This window comes from Cavia porcellus, unplaced genomic scaffold (assembly GCF_034190915.1).
Source record: "Cavia porcellus strain 051 isolate PalLab524CR breed Dunkin Hartley unplaced genomic scaffold, mCavPor4.1 scaffold_10, whole genome shotgun sequence".
In the NCBI taxonomy this organism is placed as follows: domain Eukaryota; kingdom Metazoa; phylum Chordata; class Mammalia; order Rodentia; family Caviidae; genus Cavia; species Cavia porcellus.
This window is the reverse complement of record NW_026947493.1, coordinates 32,289,467-32,311,746: the sequence shown is the minus strand read 5'-3', so window position 1 is coordinate 32,311,746 and position 22,280 is coordinate 32,289,467. Positions and strand designations below refer to the sequence as shown.

The following is a 22,280-nucleotide window of genomic DNA, read 5'->3' as shown; positions in this document are numbered from 1 at the left end:
GGCTACCAGAGTATTAAAATACAAATAGTGATAAACCTCACTGCAAAATTTACAAGATCTACATACAGAGAACTAGAAGACATTATGGAGTGGTTTAAAATTTCAATAAACATTTTAAGGTGAAACACTTGAAGATAACATTTTCTGGGGAAACCCAAAAGACTTGAAATCCTTAAAATAATTTTGAAAAAGGAGGAAAATTTTGGAAGGCTTACGTGACAGTATTTCCAGAATTAATATACATTCATAATCTCATTTACTCTTTTAGCTTCTCATACCAGGGAAGCAATACAGTGCTTGTACATGAGTCTGATTTATTTCACTTATAATTATGGGCTTAAGTTGTATCCATTTATTTATAAAAGGCTCCAGTTTATCTTTTTTATGGCTGAATAATATTCTATTATATTAAAAATCTTTTTTTTATTATTATTCCTTGGTTGATGGGCACTTAGGTTGTTTCCAAGATCTGGCTGTTACAAAGTGTGCTGCTATAAACATGGGTACACATATATCACTGTGCTATGATGTTTTAATTCTTTTGGGAAGATACCCAAGAGGGGAATAGCTGGGACAAATGGGGCCTTTAATCCTAGCTTTTTGAGGACTCTCCACACTGCTTTCCAGAGTGCCTGTACCAGTCTGCACCCCTACCAACAGTGGAAAAGGTTTCTTTTTCCCTATAACCTCCAAGCATTTGTTGTTGGCCTATTTCCTAAAGATAGCCATTTTTTTCTGGAGTGAGATGGAATCTCAGTTTTAATTTGCATCTTTTGGCTGTTTAATGACATTGAAAATTTTTTCATGTATTATTTGCCATTTGTATTTCTTCATCTGAGAAGTGTATATGCATCCCAGATGCCCATTTTTTGGATTAGAGCTCTAAATTTGGGAGATCAACTATATGTAAATAATTTTTAAAATTGATATAGGGGTATGATTACATGCACTACTTGTTTGTAATGATAATGCCTTTAAATGTTAGAAGAAAGATATTTTGAACATATATTAAAATATTTGTTTATTTTATTTTTAACTGACAAATAATTATATATTTGGAACTATACTGTGATAGATATATTGTGGAATGGTCATGTCAGGCTAATTAACATATCTGTCACTTCCTACATCAATTATTTCTGGTAAGAACATTTAAAATTCATTTTTAAAAAATAAATACAATCCATCCACTTTGTCAACTTTTTACTTCTCTTTCCACTATAAATTCCACTATAAATATCACAAAAACTTACAAAATTCAGAAAAAATAAGAGAAAACATCTAAAGCTTCAACACTCAACTATATGAACTGTTGGTCATAATTGTACAGTTTGGTATGATTCTTTCCAGAATTATTCTTTTTATACTCCAAGCTGTTTCTTTTATATATAATATATAGTTATTTTTGTCCTTAACTTTTTTAGTTAAAATCACAGTAGTCAGGTTTTTTTGTTGCTGTAGATATTCACTAATGTTTGAGAAAATCCTTTTAAAATACCTGTATCATGTTTTAGTAAGCGGCAGATGGCTTTGACAAGAGAGGTCTAACCATATTGTGTATAATGGTGAAAGGTGGATATTTGGGGTGCAAAGCTTGTCTCATTCTCCTGGTGACTTCTTTGGGCTAGATCCTGTGTGGATATGCCTACTACACCTGCTTTGCTAACTTTTGCCTACAGCAAAACCATCTGGGTGTTGATTGAATACAGATTCCCACAGCATTGTCAAAGGCTTTACTTACCAAAGACTGTGATACAGTTGGCCTGAAATGGGCCTTCAGCAGGATTTTCATTGTTTTGTTTTTTATGCTTCCCTTGTCTTTCTAGTACGCAGCCAGGGTTTAGGACTATGGTCACACTCTGAAGCTAATCACAGTCTCTTGCATGTAAATTTAGGAATGGCAGAGACTCCAGTCTAGCTAATTCAGATCTCTCAAGAACTTTTGAAGTGACAAAATTCCAGTCTAATTTTCAAACTTCTGCATAATGGCTCCACAGTGCTACTGTAGTCACCAATTTCCTTAAAGGTAGGCTCAGAAAAAGGAGAGGAAATATTTTGTCTTGTTCTCCCCTGCTGGTGATTTCCATTCTGAGTATTTTATGCTTTGGGATTAAGAAGCCCGTTGGTGATTGGGAGTAGAGCTCCGGGTGAAGTGATTGCCTCGTGTGTGCAAAGGTTTGGGTTCCATCCCAGCACAGGACACGAACAAAAGAAAAAGTTGATTGACTTTCATCTTCTACTTTTTTCAGACAATGTTTGTCTTTTTCTGGGAAACCAAGACCAGGAAGCCTATTTTTTTTCTACCCCGCTGATACTGATTTCACTGTAGTAAAAGCTATCCCAAAAGCACATCTGTGAGCTCAGAGCAGCTGAGGGAACGCGCTCATCTTTCCTACAAAGTGTCACAGCCAGCCTGGGTGCGCCCCGGCCCGCGCAGGCAGCAGGTACTCCGTGGTTAGTTCTGGCAGCCAGCCATGCTGCTTTATTTCCCTCGTGAATTCGTTTCCTAGCGTAGAGTCCTGTACCCAGGGTTGGTTGCACCTGTGGTATCAGAAGTTCCTGGAGGTTACTGTAAGTCAATCCAAAGCCAGAAATAAAAAAAAATTTAGAAGAGATTTCAGATAGAATTTCCAAACCAGAAGGATTTTAGAAACCATTTAACCCAATTTCCTGCTTTTCACAAGGAAACTAAAGCCCAGGGAGGTGGAGCTGCTGGGAGCTGGGGTCAGAATTTAGGGTGTGGCGACCAGCTTTTCTCATTTCCTTTCCCTGTGACCTCCTGTTGCAGGACTTGCCTTTGGCAGATTCAGGAAAGCACCTGTGGTCTTTTTCCTAAAAACCTTCAGTTAAGGTGGCGAGTAAGAAATAAAAAACGCTTTCCCCAGAGAATGCTGCCCCCTTAGACCTGCTGAAGACGTGCTGGTGCTGAGGACTCGCTTGCTGCTGGGTATCAGAAGCCAGGAACGTTTCCAGGTCCGGCAAGCTGTGTTCTTCCTGTGCTTAGAGCCAGCTGAGCTGGCTGTCAGAAAAGTAAGGGTTAGCTGTGCCTATATTAAGCTGGTGTGACTTCCTCTGCCATTCTGGGATCCATCTTGGTGACCTCCTGAAATGCTTCAGCTTAACTGGGCTTAAGAATGCCCTTCGAAAGGATGACACTGGAAACAAAGTGACCTCACGGATTCCACAGTAAGAACTTAAGGACTCCTGAGGTATTGTCGAGAGGGTCCCCATGGCCATGTTGACCAGGCAGCAGGGCGCATGTCACCTTTCTGACTGGAAGGGAGTCTCTAGCATGCTATTTCTCAGATGTGTGAAAGATTGGGTTTCATCAGGTGGGCAAGTTTGCCAGGCCCAGTGTAGTAAGCAGAGCCACCTAAAGGTCAGTGGTCACTACCCTGATTAGGCCCAGGGCAGGGTGGGGAAAAGCCTGTGGTAGTGCACACCAGCACAATTCTTCGGGGTCACTTTAAGGGTGCCCTGAGGGGAATGGAGAGCTGGATTTGCTGTAGAAACCCCCAGAGCAGGCAGCAAAGGACTTGCCCAGGGAAGTGGCAGCAGCCGTGTCACCAGCTGGCCCGGGTCCTTAATTTTTGTATTAAGAGAAGTGAAAACCAAAGCACAAATTTACAGAAAAGATGTTTTAAATTAGGGAATTAGAGGGAAAATAAGAAAGAACTCCAGCTTAGGTAGCTGAAGGCAACACATTCTGATACTGGGGTTCAGACTGGCCCACTCACAAAGGCAGAAGGTCGGACTTTTAAAGGTTAGCTGGGGGTCTGGGCCCTGGTGGAACATTATCTCAGTCCTAGTATCATAGTATCATAGAATCTTGTGGCTTGGTTTTGTTCCCAGTGATTGAAAGTTCAGCACAAGCAGGTTCAGGACAGTGACTGGAGAAAGCATAGTTGGATGTCTCTGAAAAGAACCCCTCCTGGGTTTTCATTCTTTGTGTGTGTGTGTATGTGTGTGATTTGCTTTGTTTTGTTAGAAAAAATACTCAAGCAGTCTACAATCATTGGTCAGTTAAGAATGACTTACAAGAATATGACACAATAAAATAAAAATACAGGTACAAACTATATATCTGGAACACTTCTATTTGGCAATTTTATAACAAATCAAAATTTAAAAAGAACAAAGGAGATTGCAGATTACAGATACAGAATAAAGCAACTGAAGTACTTAAGCAAAGAAAAAATAGTAAGAAAGCACGCTGCTTTTCTTTTAAAAAATAAAATCACATTTGCTACAGATCAATTGGATAATACCCTTGTTAAACAACATTCCAGAATGTCTTACAGTAGCAGTGCTTTTATTTGCACTTCATTTAATTTTCTCTGACTCATTTCGTGTATATACCTCTTTGGGGTTTTCAGTCTTGAAAAGGGTAAGATTCTATAAATTCAGGGCTAATCACCTCGTTTTGCCAGTTTTTAGACAGACACTCTGTAAATGAATAACATATCTGTATGTAGACCTGAGAAGAGGTTTGACCCAAATTTTACAGAAACAAAGGGTACAAAATGGAAGTCAAACTTCATTGCCTGTGGAGCACTGTAGGCCCAGCGAAGAGCCAAGGTCGGTACAGAAATGGCTTTTGCGAAAGGAAAGCCGAATCATGCTTTAGGAGCAGCAGGCAGGGCCCAGGATGCTGCCTGTTCCCGCAGCCCTCTAGCGATCCCAGCTGTCTTATTATTCTTGTACAAATAAAATGGGCTGTGTCGACCCAGGAGTCCTTAACTCCTTAAGTGAATGTCTCTCTCTAGTTTATTTCTAGTTCTATTTTCTCAACCTTACCAATAGTTTGAACTTTGTATGGGGCCCTGGACCTTAACCACAAGCTTGTGTGGATCTTCTCTGTAGCTAAGAGTCAAGTGAAGATCACTTCTTTGCTTTCCAAGTGGCTGCTAATCTGCCTGTCTCCAGCCTTCTGGGGACTGACTTTCCACTTTCATTATGACTGCATCAGCTGCAGGGTGCCTTTATTTAAAAACTCAGGTCTTCTCTCACCATGGGAAAGAGATGAAACCAGACCTGCTGCTGTGCCGTTCGCCTCGCTCCACCTAACCCTTCACCCTGTGCAAACCATGTTTCCGTGTCTGTGATCTTTGTTAGCCTCACAACAGACCTATGCAGGAGTATATTTACTGGACCCATTCTGTGGAAGACAAAACTGAGGCGCAAAGCAAGGACAATGAGATACACAGGGTCTCATGGTCAAGGTGAAACTTCTTGCTTTACAGATCAACAAACCTCTCAGTGCTTTGCGCTGTCTGCTTCCTCCTCCTCCCTCATTTGACCTGAGGGGAGGGGAGCACGGTAGATTCCAGCCCACAGGAAGCACGTGTCTCACAGAGGACAGTGATGAAAGGACACTCAGATTATCTCTGCCCTACAGTCTTGGATAAATGCTGCGAAGGGAAAGCTCCGAGTGAAGGGACCTGATGCCAGGAGAAGGAACCCACTTGGGTGGGGGAGGTCAGGGATCTTTGCTGAAGCACATTTGAGCTAAGAGGTGAAGACACAGAGGAGGGAAAAGGAAAAACGGCCCAGAAAGAAGAGTTTGGGGAAGACAGATACAAGTTCAGTATTCTTGGAGATCCAAAATGCATAAAACTCCAGAGTCTAGGAAGCCTGGCCAAGGCCAGCTGCAGAGGCTGAGGAAGGAGCTGGGTCTTTATTCAGAGAGCAACAGGAAGCCAGTGGCTGGGGATGGCTCTTGAGGTGAAATAAAAATAGTCCCACAGGTGGGAAGGAAACCTAATTCTAGGCTCCACTGCCACCTCCAGGCTAGAGGACTGGCCCAAATCCCTGCTGGTCTCTGGAGCTCCAGGCTCTAATTCGTGCTGGGGGAGCGGTGAATGGGTTCCGTTTGATGTCAAGTTTCTAGGACAGCGCACGAACCAAGGCCTGCCGACTTAGCACCATCACTGTTTCCAAGCATCGCCTGCTCTGAGCCTTTTAGGAGCTTGGTCTTCGGGACCTCTGGGGCTGCGTCGTGCCCTCAGCTTTTGCTCCTACGTGCCGAGTTGGTCCTGACTTAGAGTGCAGTGGGGAAGGAAGATGTCTATGTCATGGTCTCATTACAGGCTCTGCCTCTCTTTCCATCAGGGACAGAAGGGAGATAGTGGAGTTGTGGGCCCTCCTGGCAAGCCTGGGCCTTCTGGTCAACCTGGCCGTCCAGGCCCTCCGGGACCCCCAGGGCCCCCATCTGCAGGTAAGAGCTATACAGCTTCACTGGATCTACAGGGGTGCCAGCTGCCCTGGACAGGACACCAGGAGACACCACAGAGCTCCACCTTCTGTCTTCAGTTAGAAACTGCCAGAGGCACTTTACTGTCTTTGTAATTTCTCTATAGTTTCCCTCATTCCACTTTTATATAAGCAACACATAATGCCATATGAAATAAACTTTACTTATCTGCATTGAAGATAGGGAAGAATTCCTAAAGAGGAACCAAAAGTCCAAGGTCCAGGAGTGCATGAGTGTGTTGCTACCTTGTTTAATCTTTTTAATTTGATTAGTTGTGTCCTTTATTTTGGTCCCCTGCAAGGCTTCTCAGACACCTTCTCTAGGTCCAAGAAGAAAAAACAAAAAAAGAACCGCTGAGTGTACAGGACTTTTTTCGTCCTCAGTTTATAAAAGAAATCAAAATAATTTTTATTCCAATGTGTTTCTTTAAAAAGTGAAGACGTTAAAATCGCACTGCAGCCTTTTTCCACGTTTCTGTGAAGGTGCTGGTAGCCACATTGCAGGACATACAAGAAACACATTTTGTTACATTCTTTAAACCAATCGAAGCTGGCCCTAGACCCCAAGCTGTCAGGATGCGGAGGAGATTCAGTCCTCGGCACTGGGGTTCTCTCTCCTTCTCCAACTGTCACAGAAGGGGTGGGCAGTGATCCTTGTGAATTAGGGCAGAAAAGCATCAGAGGAGGTCCCTGCATCCTTTGGTCGGCACTTCTGGAATATCGGCCTTCCAGGGCTGTGGCTCAGGGGTGCCTGTTACTCCACCACGCAAGGCTTGAGCTGTATCACAACACAGCAAGGCTAGGTGTCGTGGTCTTTGTGGCTCACTTACCATGGAGCACTCACAGCCATTTTTTAAAGAGAAAAATATAAAGATAAACAGACTTTCAAAATAGGGTAATAGGAGGGTAGCAATAACTAATACATTGTGTATTGTTATCTTCACAGTAGTTACTCAGAGTAAAGATATAGGCATGAAATACTGCCCACACAATATTAGCACAAACCTTTCTTCTCAGTGAACTAAGAGAAACTAGCTGTATAATTATCTTAGCTATCTTTCCTTCTTTCCCCTTTTTTCCCCATCATAGTTTCTCTTTTCTTTTGAACAATTTCTTACCAATTCACAGTATCTAGTGTACATTTTGGATCCTTTACTCTTTCAAGTTCGCACACTAGTGAGAAAATATTTACACACGTGGGTCTGATTTATTTCACTTACGAGTATGGTCTCAAGTTGCAACCATTTACCTACAGAAGTCTCCAGTTTATCCTTCTATATGACTGAGTAGTACTCCACTGTATAAAAATACCACATCTTTTTTATCCATTCCTTGACTGATGGACAGTTAGGTTTTTTCCAAGATCTGGCTATTACAAATTGTGCTGCTATAAACATGGGTGCACATATATCACTGTGGTGTGATGTTTCTAATTCTTCTGGAAGATACCCAGAAGGGAAATAGCTGGGTCAAATGTGGCTTCTAATCCTACTTTTTTGAGGACTCTCCACACTGCTTTCCACAGTGGTTGTACCAGTCTACACCTCCACCAACAGTGGAGAAGGTTTGTTTTTCCCCAAAGCTCCCCCACCCTCCAGCATTTGTTGTTGGTTTATTTCTTAAAGACAGCCATTCTTTCTGGAGTGAGATGGAATCTCAGTGTTGTTTTAATTTGCATCTCTTGGATGTTTAGATGTTGAAAATTTTTTCATGTATTTATTTGCCATTTGTATTTCTTCATCTGAGACATGTGTATTCATCTCATATTGGGCCATTTTTGGATTAGGTCTCTGAATTTGGGAGGCCTGATGTTTTTCCAGTTCTTTGTATGTTCTAGATCTACAACCACTCTTTTGGAGTCTTTGTCTCTTCCCCAGCATACAAGAGTTCTGTCTTCCGTCTGTCTAGGGAAATCCCTTCCCTTCCACTCTCCAATTAAGTAACCTGGATTTGAGATGCAGCCCAGGCCATGTGTTCATTGCCCATAACCTGCTTCTGTGAGCAGCCAGCTGACCTGGTTGCTTCTTTTACCTCGTCTGCATCCTCTTTGGTCCTGGAACCAAAGTTTTCCATAGAGCTCCATGACTGTGAGCTGCCAGTTTCAGAATCTGAAAAGTGTGGGTTTCAAGCTCATTGGTACACAGAGAGTTTATCTGCCATCATAAAGGCTCCCAGCATCTGACTTGTACTCTCGTTCCCTCCTGGGGCCTGGGGTTGAATGACAAGGCCAGGCCTGAGCCAGTGCTCAGAAGCCAGCTGTTTTGCCCACCCATCTTTGGTGTATTGTAGCTCCTTGCCTTTAGCAAGCCTGACAGAGTCCAGTGTTGCCTCCCTGACCTTCTGGCTCCTTCTCTTCCAGCCTAACATGTCTACTGTCTTTCCCTCCACTATCTCACCCTCCACCAGATCCCAGGCTGACTGGCATCTGCTCTCCAGCAGACACCAGAAGGATATAAGTGAATCAGTGGTGGTACCTGGGAATTGCTAGCTTCCTGAGAGCAAGATAATGTTCTCTGCCAAGCTGGAACATTATCCTGTGATCTCTCTGGGTCCGTGTGACCTGAGATGACTCTCTTCTCACCCCCTGCACAACAAAATCCTCTGCTTCCTCCAAAGCCCTCTTTTTAGTGAAGATACAAGGGCAGGTCATCTTCTCTTGAGGCTCGTCACACAGCGCCTTTCTGTGGTGGCCCCACATTGGGCACTGTTTCCTGCATATGTGTTTCCTCTTACTGCTAGGTGAAGGTCCCTGGAGGACAAGGTCTGTGACTGAGTCAGCTTCAGATCCACCTCCCACCATGGCACCTGGTGACTGAGCTGAGCAGGGCTGGTCCTGCACGTGCTCACATCCCGTCTCTGCTGGGTTACAGCCAGCAGCCAAGCAGGATCAGGCTCCTCTCTTTGAACCAGTGTCCCCTCCTCTTCACCTTCTTTTGTGTTACTTCCTTTCTGAAGAGCCTTCCAAGAGAGAGTGGGCTCAAGAGGGAACGGAGGAAAACTGGGACAATAACCTTGTTCTTTGTAAAGGTTTGTGGAGGTCATAGGTGGAAAAAGGGGAAGGCAGGAATTTAAAATCGCCATGCATAAGACCAGCTGGATAACCCTCCATGGCTGTTGAGGCCCCTAAAGGATTCTGGGGTTACCTGTGAGAGAATGATAAAAAGTCCAGAACCTGCTCTCAGGAAGGAACCGTACACCTGCATCCAAAATGCTGAAGCCCTTCTCCAAAGCCATCTGTGACAGCCTGGGGTTCCACTAACCATGAGCTGGTCTCCTTGGGCCCAGTCCAGTCCTCCTTTAAGGATGAGAACCTGGAGCCTCAGAGAAAGTTGACTTCCACTAGATCGCAGAGCTGACTCCTCCCCCCACCCCTACCCCGCATCCAGAGTCACATGGCCTCTGAGGATTGTTGCACTGGCCTCTCTGCCTCCTCCAGAGTAGCAAGCTTGAGGTGGGGAGTTCAGGTTGCTGTGACCTTCAGGAAGGCAGGAAGCAGGCAGGGGCAACGGATGCCCTCCCAGCAGCTGGAAGGAAGTGGCAGGAAAACCGTCATGGTGGCATTAGGCTCCCTGCCATGTCCTGTCAGGAGGCTCCCCGGGGTTCTGCTGCCCAGCACCATGAGGCCAGATGATGCCAGGAAGTTGGAGAAGGTAGCAGCTCTTTAGCTACCCAAGTGTCAGGGAAAGAGAGGCTGGAGAGGGAATAAAGGCAAAAGGCCTCTAGGAAGGATGTGATTTGCAATTATCAAGTTACAAACCTAGCCAAGCCCTTCCTGCACCCAGGAAGGATATAAGTGAGACAGTGGTGGTACCTGAGAACTGCCAGCTTCCTGAGGGCGTCAATATTCCAGGAGCTCATCTTTTGGGTGGCGCATTGTTAGGTCAAACATGAGTTCAAACTTCAGCCTTGCCACTAATGAGTTAGATAACTGGAAAAATTCCTAATTCACTGAGGCCATAGTTCTGGAGGAGTCATGGGGCCACAGAGCCTTTAGAAGGCTGCTCGAGCCCCTGGTCACAGAGCAGTCCCACTTCAGTCTTCCCAAGTGCTTAGCTACCTAGAAGAGTCCGGGGCTGACGGTCTCTCTGGGCCCTTCCAAAAATATCAGAGCACAAGACTGGAGCTCTTTGCATAGAATCATATTCATATTTTTGGTCAGGTCAGACAACCATAAACTGGAATAAGAAACTGGCAGCCTCCTTTCCATGCTGTCAGAATTCTGATCTTAAACAGCTCTGCCAGCCAGCTCTGGGCTGGTGGGGGGCTCAGGGAGTTGGGGTCTTTTACCAGCAGCTTCCTTATTTGTGGTCCCAACCAGACTTCTCTCTTGAAATCATTTTGTTTTCTGTCCTTCTGGGCACCTAAACACTGAGTTCCCAGTTCCTGTCTGCCCCAGATATTATATTGCTGACCCCCATGACTGGCTGCTCTCCAGTTTCGCTTTGTTCTCCCAGGATGGGTGCATGGCCGTTCTTCTCAGTCCTGTCTTATTGGCTGTTTCCTCTCTGCCTGTTTGATAAACTTTGTTGTAGCGCTGCTCTGCCAGCCAGAGTACGATTTCTAGCTTTCTTCTCCAATAGTCTGCATTCATTCACTCATTCATCAAACACGTGCCATGCCCCAACTCCTTGTCAAGCCCCAGGGGGTAAAAATAGCTGCAGCCCTGCTGTGCTCGTGGCGCTTACGTTCTGCCAGAGAAGACAGAGCCTGATGGGAGAATCTCACCTATGTGGGCTGCACAAAGAAATGCTGTGAAGGAGAGACATAAGGAGCTAAGAAACTGTGTCTGGGGTGACCACGAGAGGGTACAGGATTCAGAGCGGCTTCCCTGAGGAAGTAACGCATGAAGCCAGATCAGAAGGGAGTCAGGGGAGGGGGTGCACAGAGGATGGAGAGGGACCAGCCCGTGCAAATACCATCTCCCTGGGCCAGCAGGTCTCAGTCTCGGTCGACACTGAAACACCTTGAGAGCTTTTATGGTAGCTTAGTGGTAGAGCACTTGAGCATGTACAAGGTCCTGGGTTCGGTCTCAGCACCCAGCACACACACACACACACACACACACACACACACACACACACTCACACACACACACGCACGCACGTATACACACATGGATGCCTACATTCCAGTCTTAGAAGTCTGAATGAAACTGGCCTGAATGAGGGGTGGCCTGGACAATGGGGTCTTCAAAGGACAAGGTAAAACCAGGCACAGTGGCCCTAGGTACTCATGAGGCTGAGGCAGGAGGATCACTTGAACCCAGCAGTGTCAGACCAGCTTAGGCAGCATAATGAAACACTGTCTCAAATATTAAAAATAAACAAAAGTCAAGGTGACCTTTGTTACCCTAACAATTCTTCCACATTGTTAGTAAATTTCCTGGTCATATCTTCAGGATGTGTTCTGATTTTTCTCAGTGTCCGTGAAGACTAAGTGAGCTGAGAGTGTATAAATGTCCCACTTTTTTCCTGGAGAAATAAAAGAAGCCCACATCCAGAAATTCTTTAAATATTTATATCTATATATAATTAAAAACAATAAAAGTTATTCTTCAGCAATGTGTTCTTCTGCAAGAACTCCCGTTAATAAGTCAGAACAAATATGGCACTGTTTTTCTCTAACAAGGAAATCCAGAGAGAAACGGTACCTGGCTTTGGTTCAGCTCCCAAATCGCTGTTGAAAGCCAGTTCCATGAGCCCCTTGGCTTTCCTGCATGATGGCTGTCTTCTCTGTTACGTCTGTTACTGTACTGTTGCAAGGTGGCGGCTGCAGCAACAGCTTTTCATCTATCTGTGAGGCAAGAATGAAGGAGAAACTATCCCTCTCACTAGCTGTCTCTCCCCTTATCACCACCGCATCTTGGATCACAGTCAACTCTTTGGATCTCTCCTTCAAGCCTGCCCCCAGATGCCTTTCTGTTGTACCCGGGGTTTATATCTCCCTGCACGGTTTGGTTTTCTCTTCCTTGGTGCTCGTAACACAGTGATCTGTTGCTTTCTAGGACATCTTGTGATGGGACTCAAAGGGGAAAGAGGACTTCCCGGGCCTCCAGGAAGATGCCTCTGTGGATCCCCTAGGAATGTGAACAACCCTTCCTCTGGGGAATCCGTGTACGGGCCCAGTTCCCCAAGAGTTCCTGTGGTGAGGCTCCTCTGGGAAAAGTCTGGGTGGCTGTCCATGAGGACCTCCTCCCTGGTCCTCTCAGGCCTTTCAAGGCTCCTTTTGGTAAAACTTCCTTTTCCCCACTACACTGGGCACACATTTGTCAAAGGAAATTGCAACACAGCGGGAAATCAAAAGAAGGAACTCAGACCGTCCATTTGGTTATGGGTTCACTTTTCGGTATTTCCTTTGTCTTTTTTAAAAAACAATAACTTTGATATGGTTCAGATTATATTGTATAAAAATGTGATCTTCTAGTTATCTATTGAAATTCTGCCCTGTTTCTGAAAATGCCATTCTGAACCTTTTATTATAGCAATTTTCAAATAAATATAAAAGAACAAATCCCAGGCATACTTCCCCCAACTTTGACAATGACTAACTCACATCTAATCCTGTTTCCCTCTTTTTTCTTTATGCCTCCTTTACTGCCTGCCCTCCTTGGAATTATTTTGAAATAAACTGTGGGCATCAATTCATAGAAACATCATTTAAGTGGGTACAAGCTCATCCACCCATTATGTAGCTTTGCCATGGTTTACTTCTCCCTGTTGGTGGATATTTGTGTGACGTGCCCAAGCTTTTCACTGATATAAAGAATACTGCAAAGAACATCTTTGAGTGTGATCGTTGTGTTAAGAATCATTTCCAGATGCCAAGTTACCTAACCATGTGAATCTTGGGAACATCCAAGATATTTAAACATGGCTGATCATGGCAGGTACCTTAATTTTAAACTCAGACATTAGGAACTGAATTGAGAGACGTGGTCAGGACAGCTTCGCTCTTCAGAGCTAATGATACACTGTGTGATGAAACCATGCCCCACTGGGAAGCAGCCCAGCACAGAGATCGAGTTCCTGCCTCTGTTTCCCCTGCCCCTGGGAGCAGTGCTGTCTGGAACCCTCACAAGTGCTTTCTCTGGCAGATTTTCGTGGTCAACAACCAGGAGGAGCTTGAAAGGCTGAACACCCACAATGCCATTGCCTTCCGCAAAGACCAGCGATCTTTGTACTTCAAGGACAGTCTTGGCTGGCTCCCCATCCAGGTAGCTCACGGGAGACCCCTCAGCATGGCCCCTGCTGCTGGCTCTCAACCAGGAAAGGGATGCATGCAAGAAAGAACAGGAAGCCTCTTCCGGCTTCGTCCTTTGGGCCTGGACAGAGCTACTGCTCTCTGTCTCTGTGGCAGGGCTGAGCCTCCTGCTTCTCACACTTTCTGAGTCCACATCCGTCCCCCTGAGCCAAGGTCCCCAGCAGTCTCTGGGACCCTGCAGTACAAAAGTTCCATGTTCATCAGACCCAGTATTCTGCCAAGTCAAGAACTCTGATGGGAAAATACCTCTCTACTCCCAAGCCAAGGGACGCCCCATCTCTCATGCCCCTCAGGCCCAGAGCACCTGTCCCCAGTGACCTCCCTGCCCTACCACTGCCTGGGCATGACGCCTCCCAGGTTAACCTTGTGTGTCTCTTTGGCCAGCTGACCCCTTTCTACCCTGTGGATTACACTGTAGACCAGCGTGGCACCTGTGGGGATGGGGTCCTGCAGCCCGGGGAGGAGTGTGACGACGGGAACCATGATGCGGGCGACGACTGTGTCAGTGAGTGGAGCCCTGCCAGGGTGGCCCTGAGACCTGAGCAGCTGGTGGGGTGGGGTGATCTGGACCCCAGGTGTAGTGGTTTGGGGCCATGCTGGAGCCAGAGAAGGTGTGTCCTGATGGCCTTGGCGACCACCCTCCAATCTCAAGCCAAATGTTAGTTCTCCCACTACTGAAGCATATCAATCAGTGAAAATCAAACTTTTTGCCTCCAGGGGAGCCTTCCCAGGCCCCCTCTTTTTTCAGTCTTTTTTTCAGTACTGAGGATTAAACCCAGGGTCTTCAACTGAGCTAAATCCCCAACCATTTTTTATTTTTTATTCTGAGACAGAATCTAAATTGCTAAATTGTCTAGGCTGGGCTTGAACTTGCAATCCTACTGCCTTAGCCTCCATAGTCTATTTGAGAAACCATACTTTCCAAGCTCAAAAGAAAGGTAATGGGCTCTTGCTTTGTATGCAGTACCAAAAGACAATAGTGGGGGGAGGCGCAGGTTGGCATTCAGAGCCCTTCCCCTGTGACACAGGCCCTGTGAGGGAAAGCTGGGCTCCCCTAGCTGCCTCCAGCTGAGGCCGTTGCTGAGACATAGGCTGTAGGCAGCACGGTGCTGGGCGTTTGCTTTGCTTTTTTTTTTTAAGCCAAGTGACAGAAGCAGCAGGAGAGGTAAAAAGCATGGTTTTCCAAGTCAGAACAGGGTGCAAATGCAAGCTCTGGTAGCCAGCAGGTCAGAGGGGAGACCCTCAGGCTCGCAGCCTGAGCCTTCCCTTCGCTATAAGATGCATCTGGGGCCCTGACTCCCAGATCTTGGGAGCTTCTGATTGTCTGACATGGTGAGGGCTCAACAGGCTCTGGGTGAGCTCGTCTCTGACTTGGTTTGCCAGAGTCATTCGACGCAGAGCACACGGTCCTTGTCCTCAAGAAGCTTAAGGGGAGAGGACAGAACAGAAAGATGAAGCTATGGCGGGGTACATGCAGTGTACAAGGGGAACCCAGGGGACGGTGTAGCAGCACTGTCCTCTGGGGACTCCCAGGGTGCCCACCCTTTAATGCTATCCCTTCCTGAGGTCCCTTCCCCTCTGCCCATGTGCAGACACTCAAATAGGTGCTCACCCCGTAGAAAAGACCTAGTTGGGATCTCTATATCCTGAAAAAACGAAGGGGGTTCATCCTTGAATGAGAGTAGCAATCTTTGTAGAAGATCACGTGGTTCCTGGGGACAGGCTGGGCTCCCGTTGTTACCACCCTGGGCCCTTCTCTGCGGTCAGGCAGCAGTTACCGCGCTCCTTCTCTGTGTCAGATGTCCCAGGCTCCTCCCTCTCCCTTCACAGGAACTCACGGAGGTCCGTGCTGGGTGGACAGGGTCTCTGTCCCACTTCTGCAGCGGCAGGCCCTGGCTAGTACATGAGGGGTCTGACTAGAGTCCCAGTTTCTCACTCTGGTTCCGCGGTGTGTCCGTGGGAGACTCTGGGTCCGCAGCACAGGCATGGGGTAGGGGTGTCTGAAGCCTGGTACAGTGGTTTTCAGACAGGCGTGGTGCCCTGGGGGACCTTGGGACTGCACAGCCCTACAGGCTGAGGCAAGCCTGCGCCACCCCGCCTTCTCCGGGCTGCCCTCACTTGTGTCCCCTCAGGCTGTCGTCGGGCCTACTGTGGAGATGGTCACCGGCATGCAGGCGTGGAGGACTGTGATGGCTCTGACTTTGGCTACCTGACGTGTGAGACCTATCTACCCGGGTAAGGAAGAGGTCCTGCACCCTCATGGCACTCATCCTCAGTGCCCTCCGTTCCTCTCCCTCTCAAACATTTCTCAGGGTCTCTCACCTTCCTGGTACTTTCTAAATCCTGGGGCAGGGAGAAAAATAACAGTGCATACTCCCCACTCGCAGGGAACTTTCTGCTGGATCCCAGTGCATCGTCTCTGTTGGAGCAGAAGTCCCTGGTGCTGAGCGGGGGCAGACACAGCTGCCAGCTGTGTCCTCCCAGGGAGCCAGCAGGCAATCCCAGAGGTTACCGTGGCCAGGCCACCTCCTGGCTGTGGTCTGAGAGGGAAGCCCAGTGGAGAGGGGTGATGGCAGAGCATCCAAAGAATCTACACTTCTGCACAATCTGAAGTCCCTGGAGTACTCTCCTGCCCCTCAGCCAGGCCTGTGGCAAGAGTCAGATTAGAACAGTATTCCTCCGGGGACTGGCCCCTGAAGTCTTCTCTAGGAGTCCTCAAGGGGTCATCACGCCACTCAGGACATGTGTGTTAGTGTCCCAGCCTCCATGGTGACCTCTCTCAGACCATCTCGGAGGCACTGGCCCCTAGAGGTGCTGGTTGCACATCTAGAATGTAATCTTGTGGTACAGAAGGGCCCTGTGTTTCCCTCCTCCTCACAGAACCAGAGTTGTAGATAGGAAGGCCGTTACCCCTCACACTGTATGTTGTTCTTCCCTGGACTCCAGATGGGTCTGCTGGCCTCTTAGATCTCTGGGGTCCCTCAGGCCCTCAGCAAGGCTGGGGAGCAGACGCTAGGCCTGTGTCTCCTCGCCTCCATTTTTTCTTCCTAGCAGTCTCCTTAACATCTGCCCACCAGAGCTTATTCAACCAGGCTGGGGAGTTGCACACTATGGTCACCAGGAGCCTCCAAGCTTGTGCAGGCTCGGCCCAGACACCAATCACACATCTGCATATACTGCCCCCTCCCTGAGAGTGCAGTGCCTGCCTGGCAAATGCAAGGGCCTAAGTTCAGTTCCCAGTACCAACAAAAAAATAGTTTTAAAAAAAAAAAGACTAGAAGTCTCCTGAGAGGCAGCTGCCAGAGTCAGCAGAGCTGAGCGGCTGGATGACTCCATGAGGTGCTGGCAGTGTAGACGGTTATACCCAAAGTACAGACTTGTGCAAGGTCCAGAGTTACATGCTGACTCACTCTAGTCAGTGAAGGCCCAGAAGCCCCAGAGAGAGGCTTGTAAATGAGTGAGTCATGTATAAAACTCTGTCTTGGGATTGCCATTTCCGTTTACAGAGGTGTAGAGTGCACTGCTGGGTATGGTTGCCCCTGCTAGATATTGTTATTCAAATTCAAAATAATTAGAATTGAATTTAAAGGTCAGTTCTATAGTCACCGTAACTGTATATCAAGAGCCCCGTAGCCACATCTGGCTGGTGGTGTCATCTTGGGCTGCACGGATACACAACTGTGTCCCATCTCACAGGCAGTCCTAGAGAGGGCCCTGAGAACGGAGGATTGTCTGAGTTAGGAGCACGGCCAGTGCCCCTTCCATCCTGGTCCCTCCACTGTATCCCCAGAGCCTGACTCAACTTCCTCAAGCTCCACACCCCAAACGAGAATGAGGAAACTTTGCCTGGAGTCCTCACTCCTTAGTGAGAGGGCAGCAGGAGCTGCTGTTTGATGCAGTTTGACAGTCACCAAAGCTGGCCGTTCGAATGTGGCCTTGCCCTCGGAGCTGGGCACAGCTCAGCTGCCCATGGCCGTGTTTTCCCTGGCCCTTGTCTTTGTCCCCTCAGGTCCTACGGAGACCTGCGGTGCACCCAGTACTGCTACATCGACTCCACACCCTGCCGCTACTTCACTTGAGGACCTGAGGAGCAGGCTGTGTAGCTGACAGCCGCTTCCCACCCTCCTCAAGCTGGCCTTGCATTTTCCTGGGCCAGTGTTATCCACCAACCTGTGTGTGAACAAAATGAGGACAAGCTCTTGCTGCTGAGTCGTGCTTTTGACGGTCTGACTGGAAGAATTTAGGACCACTGTGTCCTGTCTGGATCCAAAATACTGAGTAACCTTCCACATGTCCACCCTGGAAACTAACTGTTCCCTGTCTTTACCATCTGGCCACGTGTCCTTTTTCTTCTGGAATGTCACTGTAACAGGCCACGGACTTGGCTTTGCACTGTTACATACCCGCCCTGCAGGGCTGTTTTCTTTTGCTCCAGTTTCCCCCAGAAGCCTGGGGTACAGACTTTTCTGCCTGAGGGACTTCTAGACACATCCATTCTCACCAGGGCAGCCTGCTTGCAGGGCTTTGCAGGCCTGAAGACCACAAGGCAGAAAGGTGGACACATTCTCTCCATGTGGCCGGCAGCTTTGGACTTGCTGTGGGAGTTCAACTGCCACACCATGTGGATGTGGTTCCCCAGGAAGACTCAACTGTGAAAAAAGTACTGAGAGCCACAAGACCTGTGCTCCCCAGCAAAGGGCGGAGGCCCTGCTGACCTGCGTTCTGTGTGAACAGTGCCAGGGCAATGGCCTGCCTCTCTTGACATCTCCCAAAGGGACAACTCGGAGTGTCTAAAGCTCTGGCACCATCTTAACCTTGCAGCTGCCTATGCACATTGACCTCTGTCTGGCCAGTGTCCTTCATGACCACTTCCTGTTTAGGAGTCTCACTCCACAAGTCCACACCGGGTGGGCATGGGAGTCTCCTTGTCTCTAGGGAGATACGGTCTTGGTTTTCCCTGTCTGGGGTCCCATTGAGCATACTCTCACAGAGACTGTTTCTGTCCTGGCCCCCATCATGCTTCTTGCCAACTCTTGTAAGTACCCTGTGACCTTCCCTCTGTGTCTGTGTCTCCCAGCTGCGTGCCTGAGCTCTTCCCTTCCCTACAGGGGTCTGCGAGCTGCCTTTCATCACCACCTTTCCTGACTGGAGCTTGGCTTGATTTGGCAATGACTTCTCCAGGATTTTCCCAGTAGTAACTAGATGGAGGACCCTCACCTGCCCTCCTGGCTTTGCGCAGAGCTGTTCAAGGAGCCTGAGTCTTTAAGACTCAGCAGGCAGGAGCTTCTGGTCCATTAGCTCATCTAGGGTGACTCAGAGGTGAACCTTGTATCCCAGAGGTCACATCAGCCGAGGATGGTGTCTTTGAGGCAGACGCATTGGTCAGCTAGTCCCCTTGGCCTCTAGGCAATGTCTCGAGGATACGATGCTTCCACCACCATGCTGGGACTTCTGGATGGGAAATCAAGAAATAAAGGCAATTCCTCATTGTGGCTCTCTCTTCCTTGGGGGTTTGGGGCCAATCTCTCAGTGTTGCTAGATAGAATGACGAGACTGAATTCAGTTCTGCTTCTCAGATTCTGAAGAAGGTTCTGGAATGTGAAAGCATTTCAACTCCCTCAAGGACAGAGGAAGAAAGAGAGATCAAAAAGTTCAGTGTCACAAAGCCTAATCTTGCTATCCCAGTCCTGCCTCTGACCAGGCGCTAAGGCTGGAGATCTATTAGTGCCCTTAGTTAGACCTGGCCAAGAGGGGCCCATACCTTGGAAGGCAGCTCCCTGGTCAGGCCTGACCCTCTTGAGGCTGGCTGAAGTGTCTGTGGGGCTGTGGTGAAATTCCTGCAGGACGTGCACACCTTCCTCTTAGAGCATGTTCCCCAGGTTCCCAAGAAACCAGTTCCCTGGCCAAGATGTCCTAACCCTGCTTCCAAGGCCCACATGGCTATCTTCCTCATGCTTGCCCTCCTGGGTATAGCCTGTACATGTTGCTAAGCCTGAGGGGTAGCTAGGGAAGAGCTGTTTGTCGGGATTGCAGAGGGAGCTTGGATGTGCCATAGGTGCCCAGGAAGCCCCTCTGTATGGGATGAGCGCCGGCATAGGATTTGTGGGATCTAAGTCCTTACATATGCCTCTCCCTTCTGGTCCATATGAAAACATATCAGCTATTTTGGGGAAGGTTCTGAAAGGCTTCAAAATTATATTTAAAGGATATACAGAATATTGACAACTCTGCCGCATTAGCATTTTGAAATGGAAAAGTGATCGATCAGGGCAAACAGGTGATCCTCCTCCCCTCCCCACCCCACCCTAGCCCTCCTTGAAATGCTGACTCCTGACGCAGAGAACAGTTTCCCCTGATCAGAAGTGGGTGCGCTGCCTGGGCTGGGCTGACACACAATAGACAGCTGAGTGCTCACCTGTGTCAGGAAACTGTTTTCTGAGACAGTGTGAGGCCAGCTGAAAGGTGAGGTGCTACACAGTAAAGGGGGGAACATGTAACTGGGAAGCAGGTCCCCGAGGGCATGCATGGTTCTCCACTTCTTGGAGCTGAAGGAGACTTTACACAAGGAACTTCCCATTCTAGGAACTTGCAGGTGTGGCTCTGTCCTCTGGCACTGGCAGGGTACTCCTTAGGGAATGATGGATATTTTCAGCCACTCCTGAGGTGATTTAGAAGGAGTGGTGGAGAATATGGCCTAGGCCTGTCTAGATACCCTCATGGATTGATAATATATTGGCTCATACAATTTAAAAGTCCAGTAGTGGATGGAGGTCAGGCATGGTTCAATCAGAGCACCACCTCATTGCTCGGCTATCAGGTCTATGTGCATCTCTCTCTTTGGTTAGTTTGATCCTCAAGGTGGTCATGAGCTGACTGGTGCAGTTTTAAGCTCATATCTGCACCCCTACCCTCCAATATCCAGAGGAAGAGAGATCTATTTCACTGGGAAATACTGTCCAGAAGCCCCTCAGTAATCCTGTCTTGGTCCTCCTAGGCTTCCTTTTGATGGTGTCTCTCCTTGACTTGGCAGGAGAGTAGTATCTTGATTGAATTAAAGCTAGTTATAGTGTCACTCTTAGCCTGTCTCCTGGGGGTCCTCAGAAGCACAGAGGCTGCATAGAGAAGGAGTGGCTGCTGGACTGAGCCCTGGGGACAGAAGTGGGGGGACAGGTGCTGGGCATACACAACATCGATTCTAGCGATTGCCTCTCTGGTTTTCCTTCTCCTTTCGGCAGAAGTCGGTACTGAGTAGCAGGGTAAACATTAGCGAAGACTGCTCATAGCAGAAAGTGCTTGATTCTGAAAGGGTTAGTCAGAGAGGCTGACTTTCACAGGGTTCTGAAGTTCAAGAAAGAGATGGTATAACTTGTGAAAAAGGCAGACTATAGTATGGGCTTCTCACGTCTGAATATGAAGCCTGGCTCTCTTGCCTACTCTGTAATTTACTTAAATTCTCTAGGTCTCTGCTTTCTCATCTATAAACTGGGAATTACATTACCTTATTCCAAGGTAGTAGCAAATTTTATTGATACCATGATTAAAATTTCTGACAAGAAACCATTTAGGATGCACTGGATTTTGTCTGAGTTGTTATCACTATTTAGTAGCTCAGTCACTCTCTGCAGAACCAGGGTCATTTTTCTTTCCCCTTTGAGGATAGTAAAATGAACTCAATTTTGACAGTAGTCTGGCCTGTAATCCTTATTGCAAAGAAGTAAAAAGGAGCAGTGGCCCTCCCACCCCCTAAACATTTCAATGTAGGTGGTGTGCTCACATTATGCACACCACCAGGGAGAAGCACGCCTGCAGACCAGTTTGGAGGAAGGAGGTCAAACACCAGAGGAACAATGGCCCTCTTATCAAGCCAAACAGCCAAGACTGCATTGCTTTTGGGTTAGGACAGAGTCAGGAGGAAGTGAATGGAACGGTCTGTGGGCTCAAAGGATGAGGAGAGAGGTTGACATGGAGTCTGGACTGATGCATTAGAGACCTGAAGGTGCAGAGTGCTGTACCTGAAAACTACTACTGGAGGTTTCAATCTAGGCAGAAATGGAAACTACACTCTCTGAGTGATTCGTGTGCTCAGATCACCCAAGCAAGAATGCAATGTTTTCTTTTTATTCATAGGGCTTCAGACTACAGTTTTAACAGTCCATGGTTTGAGTCACAAAGTTTTGCAGTGAGAATAAAACCCTGAGGCTGAGGTCTCACTGGGAGGAAAACAATCACTAACGGGGTAATTATGACGGTGAAAACCACAAGGACTCAGGACTCACTGGCCTTCTCAGCCTGGGCTGATTTCTTTTTAATGCTTTCGTTTCTGAACTGGTTTTGACGCCTTTGCCAGTACCAGAGAGAGGCCCAAGCTCTACTCAACTCATACTCGAGGATTCAGCCGAGGACTGAGATTCTCTTGACCACACCAGGACTCTTCACTATCTGCCCACAAAGTGATAAATTTGTAAGTAAAGTAAGGTGTTTGCAGGAAGCTTGGTAGTTGGTACTTGGGATCTTACAAGATGACGCGAAAACGTTTCTCGGTTGTTTCCTGGGACAAACAAATACAGTCCATCCATCACCCTCATGTGGACTTGGGAGAGTACATTGGGCCAAATTATTCATGTCTCCAAAACCCCTGGGAAATAGTGAGCCAACTTCTGCCCTGTGATGCTTTCTGGGAATTGTCTGGACTAACCCCTCCTCCTTGGTGGAGCAAGCCTATTTAAAATTTCAGTCACACTCAGCTGTTCCCTTCTTGTGGCAACAAT

At 47.6% G+C, this 22,280-nt stretch overlaps 1 protein-coding gene across 3 annotated transcripts in view; it reads left to right on the top strand.

The window, feature by feature from the left end:
- Colq (collagen like tail subunit of asymmetric acetylcholinesterase) overlaps positions 1-19,001 on the top strand; it is a 64,080-nt gene extending 45,079 nt beyond the window's left edge. For 2 of the 3 annotated variants that reach the window (XM_063257201.1, XM_013144046.3), the window contains exons 12-17: positions 6,112-6,217; positions 12,257-12,396; positions 13,346-13,465; positions 13,897-14,017; positions 15,645-15,747; positions 17,522-19,001. In XM_063257201.1, the coding sequence (XP_063113271.1) occupies positions 6,112-6,217; positions 12,257-12,396; positions 13,346-13,465; positions 13,897-14,017; positions 15,645-15,747; positions 17,522-17,591 (660 nt within the window). In that variant the 3' untranslated portion in view covers positions 17,592-19,001. The remainder of the gene's footprint in view (positions 1-6,111; positions 6,218-12,256; positions 12,397-13,345; positions 13,466-13,896; positions 14,018-15,644; positions 15,748-17,521) is intronic. The other variant, XM_063257202.1, reaches the window with a different exon arrangement.
- The last annotated feature ends 3,279 nt before the right edge of the window (positions 19,002-22,280 follow it).